The 17,805-nt window shown below is 40.8% G+C and overlaps 2 protein-coding genes across 5 annotated transcripts in view; both read right to left on the bottom strand.

The window, feature by feature from the left end:
* The window catches only part of CRACDL (CRACD like), a 71,454-nt gene extending 54,894 nt beyond the window's left edge, over positions 1-16,560 (bottom strand). For 2 of the 4 annotated variants that reach the window (XM_041119450.1, XM_041119454.1), the window contains exon 1: positions 16,463-16,560. The gene's annotated coding sequence lies outside the window, so the exon portion shown is untranslated. Of the gene's footprint in view, positions 1-12,732; positions 13,214-16,462 lie in introns of those variants that run through there. The other 2 variants (XM_041119451.1, XM_029998647.2) reach the window with 2 other exon arrangements.
* TSGA10 (testis specific 10) overlaps positions 14,459-17,805 on the bottom strand; it is a 42,061-nt gene continuing 38,714 nt past the window's right edge. Inside the window, exon 18 of the mRNA XM_029998799.1 lies at positions 14,459-17,706. Coding sequence (XP_029854659.1) covers positions 17,670-17,706 — 37 coding nt within the window. The 3' untranslated portion in view covers positions 14,459-17,669. The remainder of the gene's footprint in view (positions 17,707-17,805) is intronic.

Raw genomic sequence — 17,805 nt, 5'->3', positions numbered from 1 at the left:
ACGTTACAGGTGCACAATGAACCTTGGTTCTGACACACTCAAGTTTGTGCTTTGACTCAGCAAAGTAAATAACACTTTTTTCAAGCAGTCTGCACAAGGTTGTCAGTGCGTTCTGGTTTAACACACAGCACATTATCAGACATTACATATCCAACATAATTAATTAAAACATTTAAAAACTGAAGTGGTTTCCCCTGGTATTTGACAATGTGCTGTTCCTAAGCGAAGTGGCTGAGAGTTTAATAAGAAACATCAGGAAGACTAGTTAAAATTTGAAGTTCATTTTGATTAAAAACCTTGTCATGTAACTAGACTGCTTGCATGTTCCTATCGCAGTAGCTCTCTCACCTACACTAGCAAATGGCTTTTGCTTCCTTTCCCTAACTTATTAAAGCAGATATTGTGTCCAGATCACTGCATGCTGTACAGACCTGTTGTGGAATATAATATTTTAATGACACCACAGCAGACTCTTGGGCTGAGCTAATACGAGCTCTCAGCTTTAGTCCAAATCTGATAGCAAAGTAAACAGAGTGAGGATGATCCTGAGTGCTATTGTAAATTCCAGCCTAATTCCATCCTGAAGAGTGGATGGAGAAAATAAAATGGTGTAATCACTTATAAATATTATGATGAAAACTGTATGTTGGTCACTTTTATTTTGCCTTACGCTTCAGAAATAGAGACTATTAAAGTAACAACTAGTCAGATAAGAAAAGCTAATAGGAAATGAGGCTTTACTTTGTGGAGATACAGCTGACAAAATTTAGTGCTGTAGGAGCAGATGTGGCTGGAAAAACAATGAAATCATTTTCAGCAGAATTTGCAAGTTTGTTTCATGGAGATGGAGCCAGGAAGCCCCTGCTGCAGGCTCCCACCACCATCACCCACAGATCCAAAGTCCCCATAAGTCCAACAGGAAGGTTCATACTGAGACGTACCTATTGGCATACATGGTCCTCTTTTATAACCCAAATTATTGTTGTGATTGAGCTACAGCTTGTGGCTTTCACTCAGAGTAAGAGGGCAAAGCAGCTGAGCTGGCTATTAAACTAAACAGTTGGAGCAATGTGAATTAAAATTGCAGAATTAGACTTAAAGGTTACAGTCTAATTGCCAGTAAACCCATTTAATTTTGCTTTGACTAAGAAACTTACTACATCAGGCTCATTGCAAGAGTTGCAGGGAAAATTTCTGGAAAGTTTCAAGAAAACTGACCAAAAATCATTTGTGTACACATGACAAACAATTTACAGTGCTCTCTGCCCATAGAGCTATTTGGCATCAGATACACAGAACGGACAAGCTTTTACTAAAAAATCCTCTCACCATGAGCAAGGTTGTGGAAACAACTTCTTTACTCTGGAGCAGATAGCATTTCCTTAAAGCACTCCACCAGAGTCCAAATATGAACGCTCATATGCTTGTGCTAACAGTGCTGAGTTACACAAGAGGTGGTAATCAGCTGTAAGAGCATCATTTTGTCAAAACAGCAGGTCAGCTAGCATTATCCTTTCATATACTGCAGACTCACTGCAAATTTCAGAGAGAAGCCAGACCATTTGCTTGGTTCAGGTATCTCTGAAATGGACCAACCTTCAGTCCCATAAAAACTTTGAACTTCTCCTGTTCAAGGACTGAAGCCCACTGGGGGATCCTGGAATATCAGAAACGCAGTATTAAATTATTACACACCCATGATTTCAACTTGCTTCTAGGAAAGAAATGTCTCTCTTTTTCTCCTATCACCTTTCACTGTTAAATTTCAAGCTAAAAGCCAATGGGAAAATTAATAACCCAAGTCATTGTTGTGACTGAGTTAAGCATTACTGAAGCAATGTCTATAATTCAGAGCAAGTGTAAAATGCAATAGAGCTTCTTTATCCAAGAAGACAACAAGAGCAATGGAACCATCATCTATAGATGCATGGCACATCCAAAGAAGCAACTGATGTTGTGGGCCAAAGAAGATGTCCTTTAAGATTGCTATGGGAAGGCAAGGGAAGGGAAAGGAAGGGAAAGGAAGGGAAAGGAAAGGAAAGGAAAGGAAAGGAAAGGAAAGGAAAAGGAAAGGAAAGGAAAGGAAAGGAAAGGAAAGGAAAGGAAAGGAAAGGAAAGGAAAGGAAAGGAAAGGAAAGGAAAGGAAAGGAAAGGAAAGGAAAGGAAAGGAAAGGAAAGGAAGGGGAAGCTCTGTAGGAAAAACAATACAGGAAAGACAGCAGAAAGTCTGAGAGAGCGCAAGAGTAGTCGTTGAGAAAACTTCCCTGAAAAGGCCTAATGACAGAGCACTACCTCACTGGTGGCGGAACAAAGTAGGGAGTGATGCTCAGAGAAGCCTCCCTCCTCTTAGTGGAATTCTATTTCATCCATGGTATCAAGGTTTGGGTTGGTTTTTTTAATTATCAGAATTGGATCTGGCTTCATCACCAGATCAACATTAGCTAAAACTTATTAAAAATTGCCTGGTTTTGACCTAAGTTTTGACAGCCTGAATTCAAGTGAATCCAGGGTCACAACCCCAATTCTGACCTTGCAGCAGTTCTGTCTTGCCCAAGTACAGTTTTATTTGTACATGCTACTCCGTGTTCTCAAATGCCTGTGCAAAAGTGGAAGAAGCAGCAACAGATCCACTTCCAGCTGAGTTTTGTTGATTTCTGTCACAGCTGTGGCAAGAATTAATAATGGCAAACCTGTTAAAAGAAGCTAGTGAGCCTGGTCTACAGCCATGAGGCCACAGACAGAAGGACAGCTATGCACCACACCAACCAGTGGGACCCAACATCCGCAGGAGCTGTGCTAGAAGGACCCCTTCTCATGTGCTGAACTCCAGCAATCTTTCACAGTAATGAAGAGCCAGTAATGCTCCTCACTGTATTCTGCATCCCAGCTTACCAGACACGTTACCTTCACACCATCACGGCACCCAACACGGCGCTCCTTTGGACACGTGTACAGGGGAAGCAGGTACCTGTGAAATTCTGTCCAGCATTTAGAAGAGCAGATTTCCTGAAGTCCCTTAGGCTTCTCAGCTGATTGCAGTATGTGCCACAGTTTCTCAAAACTAATCAGTTGTTTCAGAGACATGAAACTTATGAGGAGAACGTGTCAATTCATTCACAATATATGCTCCTCTACAAATATGTAACACAGATTGGAACTGACATTTAAGATGACCCACACCCTATATAAGCCTCACAAAAACTGCCTAGTTATTAACTTTTCCAGCTTGGCAAACTAAGCCTCCATACTCAGTGTCAAGCTAAAACATTTGTTAAAATAATTCTTGGCTTCCTTCCACTCCAAACAAATTCATCAGGCAGATATTTCAACTCATTTTTGACTCAAGTGAGCAGAAGTAGGGAGGTAAAAAAGTAGAGCTATAAAAGCCTTCATTAACTAGAATATGATTTTTTTTGTACACCTTTTTCCTCCACATAAGGATAATGGAAGGTTTCAGCTATTTTTGAGGTCACTGTCTCCAATTAAGAGTAACGCATGAGCTTTAAACAAATCAGACAACCGTGGAACAATTTTAATCCCTGAATGAATAAATCCCTTGGGGGACCTGGCTGCAGAGAAATCAATGGGCAATTCTGTTAAGCTTTAACAGCAAATAAGGCACAATCTGGCTTCCACAATGAACCTCAAAGCCACAAATCCTGTCATAAGAATTTATCAGATTCGTGTGATCAGTCATCAGTGTACAGAGCCCGATTATACCCAGAATGTCTTCCGCTTACAGCAGCTGTTGGAACAGCATTGTGCTAGATCATCTTTGGGTTAGGGACTATAATCTTATGGAGAAAAATAAGATAGTAATAAGGGTTAACTGCGTGAATACTCATTTGTTCCAGTGAACTCCTACCCTTATCAGCACCCTGCTGCCCACGGACCTTACCTCGAGCTCAGAAGTGTCAAGAGAAGTGTCAGCTGTGACTGAGAGAAGCTCAGCATTTGCTCCCACAGCCTTGCACAGCAACATATAAATGACCTCTCCTGCCCTACAGATTAGATGTGCTCTCTTTAACTGTGGGATCAAACACAAATCATTCATACCGTGCTACAAAAATACACCACAGGCTGGCACAGAAAATAGAACTGTACTTTAAAAAAAATCCTCAAAACAGAAGAGGCAATTTCCCCTCCCCCTCAATATAACTAAATGCTCACCTACTGACATCTCTCAGGGTGAGGACAAAAATCACTTTCCTTGGTATGGTTGATACAGCCTAGCCCATATCTAGGCACCTCTGCAGCATGCCTCAGGCTGCATCTGTTCTTGTAAATTAAATGCTCTCAGGACTGGTCTATGGCACTGAAGCCAATGGCTTTAAAACAGACTGCTAAACTGTCATGGTCCTTGAAAGACAGTGACTACATCCACACTGCTTGCTGAAAACCATCACCAGCCTATCTAACCAGAACGGTGTCCAGGGCTGTTCTAACAACCCAAGAGGATAGGTCATCAGTGACAGCCTGACTCAGGAATGTTCCCTGCGCTGTTCAGTAGTACAGATGCATCTTCCCTGGCCAGCTACCCAAACGGTTCAGATCTGGGGTATGTCCAAGGTGCATGACAGCTGCCTTGGCTCACAGAACCAAATTTCCTTTCCTTGAAACCAAGGCATGTGAACAAGGAAAGAGGATGAAAATAACACACGTACAGCTACTACTCAGACAGAGCTATGATACAGACGTGGCACACTCGGTGCTCAGAAGTTCAGAAGTACTCACTCCAAGCATCCACTGTTTAGGTATATAGTTCCAGAGAGTCAAGTTTTCAGAATGATTAAATGGTTAAAGATAGAGATGGGAGCCATCACCTCTTGCAGTGAACAGGAATGATTAGCTGGTAAGATGTACAGTGGGATTTTCAGGTCTGGTGCCTCCATCCTATTGCAGTTGACTGGAATTATATCCCTGAAGGTGTTAAAAGCTTCTGTGTTAAGAGAGATGCCTCTGTTATCCTTTGGCACCCAAGTACAATGTCTCTAATCCATTTTGCTGGCTTATGAAAGAAAGAAATACGGAAGTCATACTACAAGCAAGTGTTTTCCTCCTTCTCCTGGGTAAATAAAAAATATCACCTGCATATTCCAGCTTTGAGATCTTGCTTCAAGTCTATCTCTGAGCAAATAAATGGAAGTCCCGTGGAAGCTGCTGAGGTAAATTTCAACATTGCCTGGTAGCATGAGACACAAGACAGGCAGAAATAGCTAAGTAGTTTAATTCACACTGGTTTGGCATTCTGTCAAAGGGGTTTTGTGGAAGTAATTAAAAAAAGGAACCTGAAGTCATTAGAAAGAACAAATAATTTTCACAGTGACACTTTACTTTTTTCCCCAGCATACTTTCACTGATCCATGTTATCCAGAACTCTGTAATCTGCACAATCAATTTAAAATACCAATATACAGTTTTCACCTCACTTTAAAAAACTAAACTAGTAAAGAATCACAGCACTCTTCATCAGTCGGTTCACCAGCGATTAGATAAGCTGGCTTTACAGTCTGCAGCATACTTTCTTCCAACTTTCATCTCACAGAAAGATGTGAAAAAGAGCTAGGCTATAAGATTAAAAAAAATAAAATACATACTGTCTACCATAGCTCCCATTATTTTGAAACAAGCAACTTTTGAAATAAGTACCTATTCAAAGTGAGTATTTGAGAGCAGTAAACTGGACAGTATCTTCTTATAAAGCAGGTTGGTAAGGAACAAGAAACCCATGGACCAGATACAGTCTATGACTTCACTTTGATAATTTGGGGCTGAGTGATTTTGGAGGGATGTATCTGGACAAGAAAGAAAGTGAATCTGTGCCCTGCCAAATGGGTCTGACAGTTCACCCTGGGCTGTGGAAAAAAATTTTCTCATTTCTGCTATAAAGCAATTAGCACACTAGGAGAAAACGATAGCACACACTGACACAAGATAATACGGCACATTAACTGTTCCCATAAACCTTAATGGTAAGTAGGAAGGACAGAAGTAAAAAATGTTATCCTCCTTATTGTAACAAGGGCCGTCTTTTTTCAAAATTAACTTGGATGTATTCATGTTTGGAAGCCAAATTTCAAATACTTGAAATAGGCTTCTTTTTCATAAATTGCTGAGTACCCCTCTCTGAAAAAAAATCAGTCTTTAGAGTCCATCTACCTTCAGTGTCCCAGAGACACTAGCCACCTAGGAAAATTCAGAACACTTCACTGAAATACACTAACTTGTCTTTCTTCAAAAGCTCCTTTTCAAAATCCTGAGAGAATACTGTGGATGAGGATAGCATTTTCTTTTTCATGCTTGGATTATGTGCAGGTTTAGCAAAATCCAGCTACCACTGCTGGCCTGAATGGACTAAGCAAGATACCTGGAAGGAGGATCTCTGCAAGTGTCCATGTTCATTAGTGCTTACAAAACTGAGATTTAAGAGATTGAGTGAGCTATTTTAAGTGTTTCCTTAAATGATGATCAACTCCAACAAGTTTCTCATCTGCTCTTTTTGATTCATACTCTTTTGTACATTTGTTTGTGACATGCTGTTGAAGGAACTAAGGACTGATCTCTGTTTGGCTAAAGACATCAAGTAAACTCTATTTTATTATGATGCTGCCACCTATAGTCTTTCTGAACACCACACTACCCCTGCAGAGTTTTGATTTTCATTTAAATTTATAAAATTTACATTGTTTATCTTTTGATAAGGCCTTCAACACTCCTCCCCCCCCAAGAGAAACATGAAATAAAAGGTCTGGGGGGACAATCTTCTGTCATCTGTGATTTCCAATTGAATCACAATCTCTGTGATTTCCAGTCCCAAAGATCTTCCCAGTTTTGCTTGCTCGGATGTTCTCTGATGAAGACTGCTGTCAGCAGGTCTGAGAAGAGCAGATGACTCTGAGGTGAGTGCTGACCAAACTAGCATGAGTGGTTACTTCCAAACAACAGAGAGCATGCCTGAGCACACGACACAACCAGCTTACAGAAGACAGAGATGGAAACCAATCTAAAGTTTCTGTGAGGCCAAATGGAGAACTCTCACCAGCTACTCCTATATATACTTCGTTCATGCTCTACTTCTGTACACTGATTAGTACCACTAAGCAGTGACATTAATTCTCTTCCTCTCCCAATGTTTTTCTGTACAATATTTTGTTTTAAGTTAACATATCATTAAGTAAAAAACAGATCTTGATGAGACCAGACTTGTATGCCTTTTTGCTGCAAAGCAGCACACAAAGTGATGTAAATTCAGAATCTCTCTGGTTTGTAGTCTTACAAGCAGAGACCTAAGTCACATGGATGTTTTGCACAGTGTTCCTAGCCACGAAACTGTCAACTCAGTGGTGATGCATTAAACGCTATACCAACTCAGAAGGCCTGTAGCTGCAGAAATCAGCAGTTGATTCTTCTACTAGGAGTGGAAGTAGTTAGGACAGTCTGTCCCTCCTTAACCTCCAATTTGTCCAAGTAACCATGGAAACTCTTGCATGTTTCCATGGTCAGCTAATGCAGTGCAGCCCCTGCTTCTGCCCAAACCCCTAACACTTCACAAAAAACTTAGCGATACTGATTCCAGTATTAAGGAAAGAATGTCACAACTGTGAGATTTCAGCAGTTACTAATTTTGATGGCATACAGTGCCCTTTTATCTACACATCTGAGTCCTTTTAAATTCCATGTTATATTGTAGTTATAGCTTCTTTCTTCAGTTCTAGAATATTTTCCATTTTAGGAAGGAAAGAAATCTAATCAAGTGTAGAATCAAATAAACCCCATAATTCTAAAATACAGGCAGCTGATAGCGTTGTGTTAGACAATGAGTTAGAAGATGAAGCTGTTCCTTTGTTATTCTATTTTTCTTTAAATAGCAGAGTTGCTGAAGCTGATGTGATAAAAGAAGAATGACATGGAAAAAGAAAAAATGGGTAATCTTCCCATCTCACTTATCACTTTCGGATACAAAGGGGTAAACTGCAATTTGTCTCCCCTGCCCAGTACCTTCATGAGCTAGAGATAAAAAAACAAAGCACACCGAGTTTTTAGCTGTTCAGGGAAGGAATATTAAACAACGCCATTCAAAATAAATTGACTTAAAAAAAAATAAAAGCCTTTGTTGTCTAAAAAAAAGCAGAGCTATTGTGTATTTTTATCCATAGAATATAATAAGCTGTTTATGGAGACCATAGCTTAGCAGTGCGAGCTGAAGCACTTTTTATAATTGTGTACTCTCAAGAGTGTGTTTCCCTTGTAAACTCAGACTTGCACATCATACCTAAAACGATAAGTATATCCATAAAAGAAAAAGTTGTACTTCAGTACAGTCAGGATATTTAACTTGAAGGATTCTTTTTTTAAGCTACTTCTGTCTTAACTTAGCAATAGACTTCATCAGAAAACCAGCTGGTAGAGGCCACCACTGAAAGTACGTACCAGCTTACACACACGTGGGTTTTCCATAATCCTGGGGCTGGCTGATGAAGTCTGCTCTGAAGCAGCTGAGAGCACGGACAACCACGGGCCTGAGAGTTCTGAGAAACAAAATGTACTGGAAGAAATACCAAAGAAATCAGTGTCCTGATTTATCTCATTCTCTTTGAACATCAACAGACAGGCTAAAAAACTGTTTGCCCTAAGTAAATACTCTTGTAGTTACACTTCACTAGACTCTTTCAAGGTCATGAAGAGTCAATGGTGACAAATTGCTAAAAAATCCCACTGTCTCTCTTATACCTGTTTTGACGCATATTTCTCCGAGTCATTGATTTAATAATCCTCTTGAATTATTTCAAAATTTGTCAGAATTTAAGGCACCACCAATGCATACAGTGAAACTTGCTCCCAAGGTACATTTCAAACACGGTCTACAAAAGTAGATACACCATCTGCTGTTTAAAGGGCTCTAAGACAAGTTTTCTTTTAGTTAAATTCCTACAACTACTGGATAAGCTACTACTGCCAAGAGGAATTTTGTTGGCTCCAGCTGAGGCTATACAGAGTACGGGCACTGGGAGTAATGGGACTTGCAAGAGGTACGAACACAGTAAAATGTTACCTGTGAAATCAAGACAATGATTATTTAAGTCTCAGCTTCATTGGAAACATTGCTGCTGATTGGTTTTGCAGAAACATCTACTAATACATTTATGCTATACTCCCAGACTGCTGTCTGTATTTTCCCAGGTGCCAACAGACCCAGTTGCTTGTTTTTGAACTGCCAAGATTTTTAGTTTCACCCTGTTATAACTCATCAAACAGATGTAGGCATTTTACACTCAGAATTCTACAATGTTCACACTTTATAGACACCAAAAATTAAAGTACTCGAGAATTACTGTACTGATTGCATTGTTCACTTTTATATTTAATTTTAAAACCTTCCATTTTAAGTGCATTTCAGAGTAGCCAAAGACCCCCTTGCCTCTTACATTGCAATTTTTTATCCACATCTACCTGCAAAATGTTAATCTAATTTGATACTGAATTAGAAAGATCTTTCCATTAACGACTATATGAGATCACACACATTTAATGAGCATATCTTAGCTCAACCCTGTTCACATGGGGTGATGGACTGAGAGAGGCTGCAGTACTACACTGAGAAGGCACTGGGGAAGGACATGTGCCAGTATTGGCTGATTCAAAAACATAAACTGAGAGGACCCGACCTTATCAAACCCAAAGCTGAAGGATGGAGTAACATAATTTTGAGGGAGTTCTGCTGGCTTTAGGATGAGTAGCAATCCACAGAAATGCTTCAGTACAGATATAGCCATCTTCCTTAAGGGACATTTTTGTCCATGAATGGATATTTCACTCTAACAAAATGGGTAAATAAATGGTCTCCTTCCCTGACCTTTTTGCATAGCCTCTCTTTTGTCTTTAGTAATACAGAACCATATATCTCTCAGTAAGAGAAGACTGTATATTTAATACCTTTGACACATTACATTTTGGTCGTTTATGACTGAATTTCCAATCTCTCCTGTGATTGTTAACTCTCTTTCAGAGTACGCAAAGCTGGGAAATTAAGTAGCTTTTCCTATAGGAGTGTGTTACAATCCTGGCATGTACAGCCTTCGTTCTACTGCCTTCCAACAAAGCTTTCCATGTTCAAATGGATGTCCTTTAAGGGCACTGGACAAGAGATCTGTGACACTAATAAAAACAGACTTAGGAGACACCTTTGCTTTCTGCACAGCGAGTGCTCTGCAGGGTCCCTATCCACAATGTAATTTGGTTATAATGTCCTAATCAGAGACTGGCTGCGCCAGCAACATATACCTGAAACCCAAGAGCGGAATGGCCAGATGCTCTACGAGGCAATGGCCATTTATTAAATCTTCACACAAACACAGGGAGAACTTGTCTCTGCGTCATTAGACATTGATGATTTCACTTTAGTCCTGCTGAATCTGAAACGTAGCTTTGCTACTGCAATAATTATTTGCCTGAGACATTTCCATAATTTAATCATATTTTCAGTTCCTCAGCAACAGTTCAGTGCCAGTCCCTGCTACCACAGAGCTCTTTCTTTCCTCCTCTTTGATACTCTTCCGTCATGACTATAAATATTGAATCTGCCTGCCAAGGAACTTAAAGCTGTTCATGTCCTGCATGAAGGGATAGCAGGGGATGTCAGCACTGCTACAGGCCACACATGAGCAGAGCCCTTTTCTCTGGAGAGCTTGGTGGCAGGCAGAAGGCACTCATATTCCTATGTACTACCTTAGAAGCAACACTGCCGCAGCCACTACTGTACAGGTTCATTTTTTTTTTTTTTCCAAGAGAAGAGTCTGACTTTATATATCCACAAGTATACTTTATGCTAAAGAAAACATTTTAATTAAAAACACAGTAAAGTTCACAAGGTCATTGTGAAAGCAAAGAAACAAGACCTTCTACTGTCTATAAACTCTGATATCTGTACATAGACAAATTAATTAGCCATCACTACAACCACAGAAAGTTCCTACTTCATCACTGCATGAAGCTAAATGCACCTGCTCCCTTTCCTTTAATGATAAGCCAACTCCTACCATGAAACTGCCTTCTTTCAATGATTAAAGAGCTACAAGGCAAGTGGCTGTAATAATGTTACATTTTTCCTTCTGTAATCTAATCTTTGCCCCGTAGAAACTGCTGATGAGAGCTCACTTCCACTTAAAATTTACATAAAAACAATCCATATCATGTTGCATGGAAAAGGACTGGTGCCCCAGTATTTATTGGCACGGTGATATGAGGAATGAGAAATTACTCCGAAGCAAAAATGATATACAGCCTTGCAGTAGTATCAAACAAGCTTTGATGCATGGCTACTATTTCTGGAAGCTAATGATATGTGAGTGATAAAGCAAATGAACTTTTTAATGATGACAAATACAGAAGAATATACAGCACTGACTGGAGAACATGATGTCCAACCGAAGAAAGATTTATGGGAGCTAATTATGGTATGTTAGATTTATAATGGAAAACCAGGAGAATAGGAAAAACTTCTGGAAGACCTTGTGTGTGTCAACCTGGAATAACAATTTACTTTCAGACAAAGGATGTAATGTATAGTCCATTGCATGCTTCTAGCTGATATTTATATTGCTTTGGTATTTATATGCATATAAAGCCTAAAACATGCATGATTTTATGCAAATTAAATACAAACTAGCTATAGAAAAAAATGTAGGTTTTTAACTAGCGTGAAAATATGCAAATAATTAGTGCTTATATTGGTATTAAACATATGGGGTTTTTTCCAGTTAGTTGTATGGCAAAACTGGCAGGATGATGTTTTCACAACTAAAATTTCACTGCGCTCTTAAATATTTTTGAAGAGATTCCCATACGGTGACCTAAGATCTATCAATGGCAATTAAAACTCAATATACTAAATATCCTCTTGACTGCGAAGCTTGTCAATAGAAGCTAATACAATAATGAGAAGAACCGACTGGTGACATTTCAGGTCTCACGTCCAAAAATGTATGAAAGAGGGGAAGAAGTCACAACGTTTAAGGACAATTTCAGGCCGTAGGCTCAGTCAGCTTTTTGCGAGACGTCTGAGGAATGGGAGAGGGAAAGCCACATCCTTTCGGGGCAAGAAAACACGCCCGCAAGCTACAGCCGGCCGTCCCGAGGGACGCCGAGCCGGCGGGAGGCCCAGCCCGCTCGCCTCGCTCGCACCTTCGAAAACCCGCCAACGGCGATCGCGAACGGCCTGTTGCGTACGGGGAAAGGGGTGCCCGTGCGTCCCCACTACGTGCCTCCGGCCTATTTAATTAAACGCCTATTTTGATTCAGATCAAGCGTCTCCCTCCACCACACCCTCAGGAAAAGAGGCTCCGGGAGACAAAGCCCTCCCCCGCCGGCCAGCCTCCCCGCCCCCGCCGCCACCGGCTCCACCTCAGCCCGACGCCCGCGCCTCGGCGAGAGGCCGCCGGTGTGCGGGGCTGGCCTCCACCCCCGGCGGGCTCCAGCGTCCCGGCGGACTGAGGCGGGCGGCGAAATCCCGGCGGATGGGGCTGAGGGGAAGGGGGATCCCGGCGGGCGGTCTGAGGCAAGGGAGCGGCGGGGAGTCCCGCCGGCGGGCTGAAGGGAGACCTCCCCCCCCCAACCCGGGCGCCCAGCGCTGCCGGCCAGGTGCCGCCGCTTCCTGGCCAGTTCCCGGGGCCGCCGGTAACACGGGGAGCGGCAGAGCCGCCGAGGCCTCCCGCCGCTCCGCGGAGACTGACTTACACGCTGCCGGCCGCGGGGCTCCGTCGGGGGCTCCGCACTGCCTTCGCTCACCTGAGGGCCGCGCGAGGAGCGAGGGGACAGCCCTCCTCCGCCGCCGGCGACGGGAGAGCGGTGCCCGCGGCTGGCAGCGCCCGGGAGGCGACGGGGAGCGAGTCAGACGGCAGCGGCCCATCCGAGCGCGCCGCGCCAGAGCCGCTGACCTGCGGCCACCTGCCCGCAGCCCTACCTCACTCCTCCCCGGCGGGCCCGGCAGCCACCTGCGGCGCAGGACCCGCCCGCAGCCGCGGGGCCAAAGGCGAGGCGAGCCGGCGGCGTGCCCGGGGAGCGGGCGGGCGGGGCGCGGGGCTGAGGTGAAGGGCACGGCGGCCGGGGACAGCCCAGGCCCCCGCCTCGGGCCGGCGCTGGGAAGACGCTGAGCGGGGCCGGGTCCCTGAGGTAGACGGGGCTGAGGAGGAGAGAGCAGAGCAGCCGTGGTGAAAGAGCTGTTTCACCACGAGAGCTTTCTGCCTTGGCTTTTCTTTGCCCTTTGGCTACCCTCAGTGGTTTAAGGTAGCAGCTGGCCCTCTCCAGGTTTTTTCTCAAGCAAGTTAAAAGGCCGTGGAGGTTGGCCAGGTAATGGCAGCACGCAGCTACAGCCGGTAGGTACATCTGCTAAAAGCAGATCAGACCCAAATTGAAAATCGGTCAAGATCCTTACAGTGGTACTGGAGTGAAAGGCTCTAGCTGAAGTTGCTTGCAGCTGTGAATAGTAGTACAATTGGATATACAAATAGTGTGTTTGAAGCTTAGTTTCCATACAAGAGGTGAGAAAGGAAGGCTGGAGGAACTGGCTGGAGGGATTGACAAAAATAACATCAACGGAGTAGTTTCCCACTTCGGCATCTATTTCAGTAAATTTCTCTCAAAGTTGTGAGTTCTAGTTTCAGGACGAGCATGTTTTTGTCTCTCTGGTGTAAACTCAGTGAGTCTGAGGAAAGCAGTTTTGCACAGAAAATACAGGTGTTGCCTGAAAAAAGAACAAATGCCGCACTACATTGCCTCGCAGTCCAAGGTGAAAGTGTTAGAATGAAAAATCCTGTGGAGCTTGCTTGTTCCTTAGGGCAGTGGTAAGGGGAGCAGAAATGAAAATGGAAAGCTGGTGCACACTCAGTCTTAAAATGAGAAATCATTTCAACATTATTTCTAGAGCAGCCACTCTTGGGTCAAAAAAGAAATTCAATTATAGGTTTTATTTTGGGTAAGTAGCATTGTGTTTAAAATGCGTGTGCTATTCTGGCAACAGTAATTTTATAAAATGTTACCGTGTGCAGGAAAGACGTACCGTTGTGTAAAGCAAATCTGAGAAGCATATTGTTCACCTGATAGGTTGCACTGCCACTCTGACGACAAGCAAGTTTTCTGCTTTGTGTGCTCTGTATAATTGCTTGGGTGTAGGCTGCATTCAAGATAAAAAAATGTTTGTTCTTCCACCTCAGGAAATAAAACCACTGAAAATACAATGTAGATGAGAGGCACAAGCTAGGAAACTTAAAACTAAGCTTGGACTTTTGCATCTGCTGAAATAAATGATTAAACTGCTTCATGGATTTTAATAAAGTCAAATGTGGGACAGCCTAGAGAAAAATCAAATTGCAGTATACTAGGGAGTCGGGTGAAAAAAAATCCATTGGATGGAAACATCATTTCAGGCCATGTCTCATACAAAATATTTTAATTATAAGCACACTTTGTTTTTTCAAAGTTTATTAATAAAAAATCTGATCCTTGTCATGAAATAAGGATATAGGTTTTGACATTGTCAATCCGAGTCAAGTCACATGAAAATTTTATCCATCTTATCAAGCTGCTTTTCTTCTGGGTGGAAAGTGTCCAAAATGTAAAACTAACTGTGAAATATCTTTCCGCGTGTTCAGGTAACTCTGTACATTAATACCACAAAGCCATGTATGATTCATTCATCTTCATTTCACATACTCCCTCTGCTGGAAATTAATATGAAGGTTCCGTGGATCAGAGGAAAGATCATTAAGAGTGCAAGATACATTAAAAAAAACTCTTGCTGCTTTTATTAAAAGATCACACTTCTTTACAGACACTCCAGTTTGTATCAGTAAAACAACTTGTATTTCTTGTTGCAAGGCTATTCATACTGAAATGACTAAGATGTGGAAGGAAGAGCTAATGCAAATGAATTAGTTAAATATTCCATATATACCAACTTCATATGCATTCTATTGTATCATTTAAGATCTGCTAATATCAAAATCAGATTAAATAAATATACAAAAGCAAGCGAGTAACAGAGCTGCTAAAGTATATCTGATGCTGATAGCCATGTGGCACTCTACTACTTCACAGCCTATGCTGACACTGATGGAAATAGCTGTTCTCAGAAGAAAGGAGGGAGATTAAATAAAAAACTCAGCCATAGTACTACTAAAAAGTACCCCATACCATGAGCATTTTTCCTGGTCAAAGACTAAAACCACTTGCTTTAACACAGACAGCACAATCTCAATTCTGATTACATGTCGCTAAAGTTCAAGCTTTATTAGTGACTGAAAGGAAAAAAAATAAATCTGGTTTTCTTTGAGTGGAAACAGCAGGATAAATCACATAGATACATGGTTCCAAAGGCTGCTGAAAGGTTGCTTGCATAGAGTGTACAAAAAGCAGTGAAATACTTCAACCCAGCAACACACAATGAATTCTTCATCCTTGGTGGGACTGTACCAGCAATGGAGACACTGTTCTGTATACATAGTAGCTCCTCTTTCTTCTAGTATGAAGAAAAAGAGACTAAGGAGGGAGGATACCAGAGGCACTGAATTCTTTCTTTTACAAACCAGTTATGCTCAAGTAAAATACCTTCTACTGATTAATGGTGACAGTCTCCATTGCCATGGGTAAGCAAACTCGGTTGGAAAGAACTCCATAACCAGTGGCTAGAAAATAGAAAGATACTGCTGCAGAAAAGCATGAATACTTTTTAAAATACTATAGGATTCTTTGTTATGCAAACCAGATAATTTTAGCTCACTACAGAGTAGCTGAGAACAAGTTTAACATGCTCTTATTTCATATAAAACCACAAACTGTATTTTCATGTAAAAATATTGTGGTAAATGCAATTAAAAAATGTATAAAAATCAAGTATAGCATTGTTCACAGTTGCAAATAAGTGTCACAAATGCAAACAAATAATAAATAGATTTTTGGTGTATGTTTCTTTCCAACCAAAATACTGTAATAAAGCAACAACAAGAAAAATCGCCCTATCATGAGTAACCCACATTATGGGGAAATACATACTATCACAAAATGCGTAACACATTTCAGTTTGGGTATATTCAATAGTACTTCCCAGTTTTTGAAAAAATTAAGGTGTGTTACAGATTAGAGAGTTTGCAACCAAAAGTAAAGAACTGTAAATATTCTGTTTGAGCTCATTATCTATCTTTACTTAAGGATGAAGCAAAGTTTCATATTCAGCAATGGTCTGAAGGTTTTTAGAATATACTGTTGGAGCAGTACATACAATTCCCAACCAGCAAACACTGTTCCAAGTCCTCTTGGGCTATTACTACAGACATTGCCAACAAGCAGCTTTTTTGTTAAACTAAAAGGTTTTATTTGCAAACTTCAGCAAATTCAATTAATTCTTTCATTTTTTCTTTCTTTCAGTTGGGGGGTTGCCACTACAGTGATATTGCTCTCTGAATATACTCACTTGAATGATTTTTTTTTTTAACCATCAGTAAGTACATAGCAATTAATTGCTGTCAGAAGTCACTTGAAGACTTTGTCCCATCACCATTGACAAAAGTTGCTTGGGCCTCATCCATGACCTGATGATGCCTTTGTAATTTGCCTGTAGAAAAACAAGGTTCTCATTTTCGTAACGTTTTCTAAATGAAGGCTAACCCTAATAATAAAGGCTATTACTTTATCAGTGTACTCTACAAAAAGCAAGTTTATTACAGCTTGATATTTATAATCTCATATTCCCTTAATCCTCTCTACTTAAGAATTTTAAAGTCCAAATTGCTTAAGGATCTTGCACTTTTACTTTGTAGGGGAGCACCTCGTTACTGACTTCTTTATGATCTTATGTGGAAAAACTATCATTACTGCAACTAAGGAATTACGTCTGAGGACATGGGCCTCTGCACAGTATGATCAGTTTTATCTATTTTATGTTTATCTAATCTCTCCTTCTCATCTTCTAAATTATAGGGTATTAGTTTTGCAGACTAAGATCACATTTCTTAAACTTTTTTGTGATCATCTTCTAAAAAAAATCAATACAGCAATATGATTGCAAAACAACAAATCACTTTCTCATCTTCTGGGATGATGAGATGATCATCTTCTCTCATCTGGGAAAAGTGTACCATATGCCTTTTAATAACTGCATAATGTGGAAATGGTTAATATCATTATGTCTGATCTTACAGTCTTTATTACTTGCAAATAGTCCCATTAACACTGGTGATTGCTGAAATTACTTCTGTGGCTGTCCGCCAAATAGAGAATGAAGAATCAGGACCTAAAAATTAAATTCAAGTCACCTTTAGTGAAAAATAGTGTTGCTCTTACGGAAGATAATCCTAGAAGTTATGTTACAGGTATATTTTACTTTTTTTTTTTTTTTTTTTTTTTTTTTTACATTATTCATCAAAATACAGGAACTACTTGTTCCTAAAAAGCAACACAGAATCATACCTACAGCTCATATCAACAGGTTTTAAAAGGCAGTTAGGAGCATTCATATGGGTTATGCTGTCTTTAATCATTACTCAGATACAAATGTTAATGTTTAGTAGTCAGGTTATCACAAACCAAATTCCAACGCAGGAACATACATGCAAGATGTACATTTAAACCATTACCATGACCAATGTGCCTTTGCTTGCAAAATAAACTGGAGACCTTTTTCAAAATTCTTTTATGAAGATAGCAAGAAGGATGAATCTATTAAAAAAATTGATAATTTAAATGAATTAAACAGGAATTACTTCTCTATTTCCAAGTACAGAGTACAGATTTCCCAGATGATTTATAGGAGAGAAT

The sequence above is a fragment of the Aquila chrysaetos genome, chromosome 23 (genome assembly GCF_900496995.4).
Source record: "Aquila chrysaetos chrysaetos chromosome 23, bAquChr1.4, whole genome shotgun sequence".
NCBI classification, from domain to species: domain Eukaryota; kingdom Metazoa; phylum Chordata; class Aves; order Accipitriformes; family Accipitridae; genus Aquila; species Aquila chrysaetos.
This window is presented reverse-complemented; position numbering and strand designations above follow the sequence as displayed.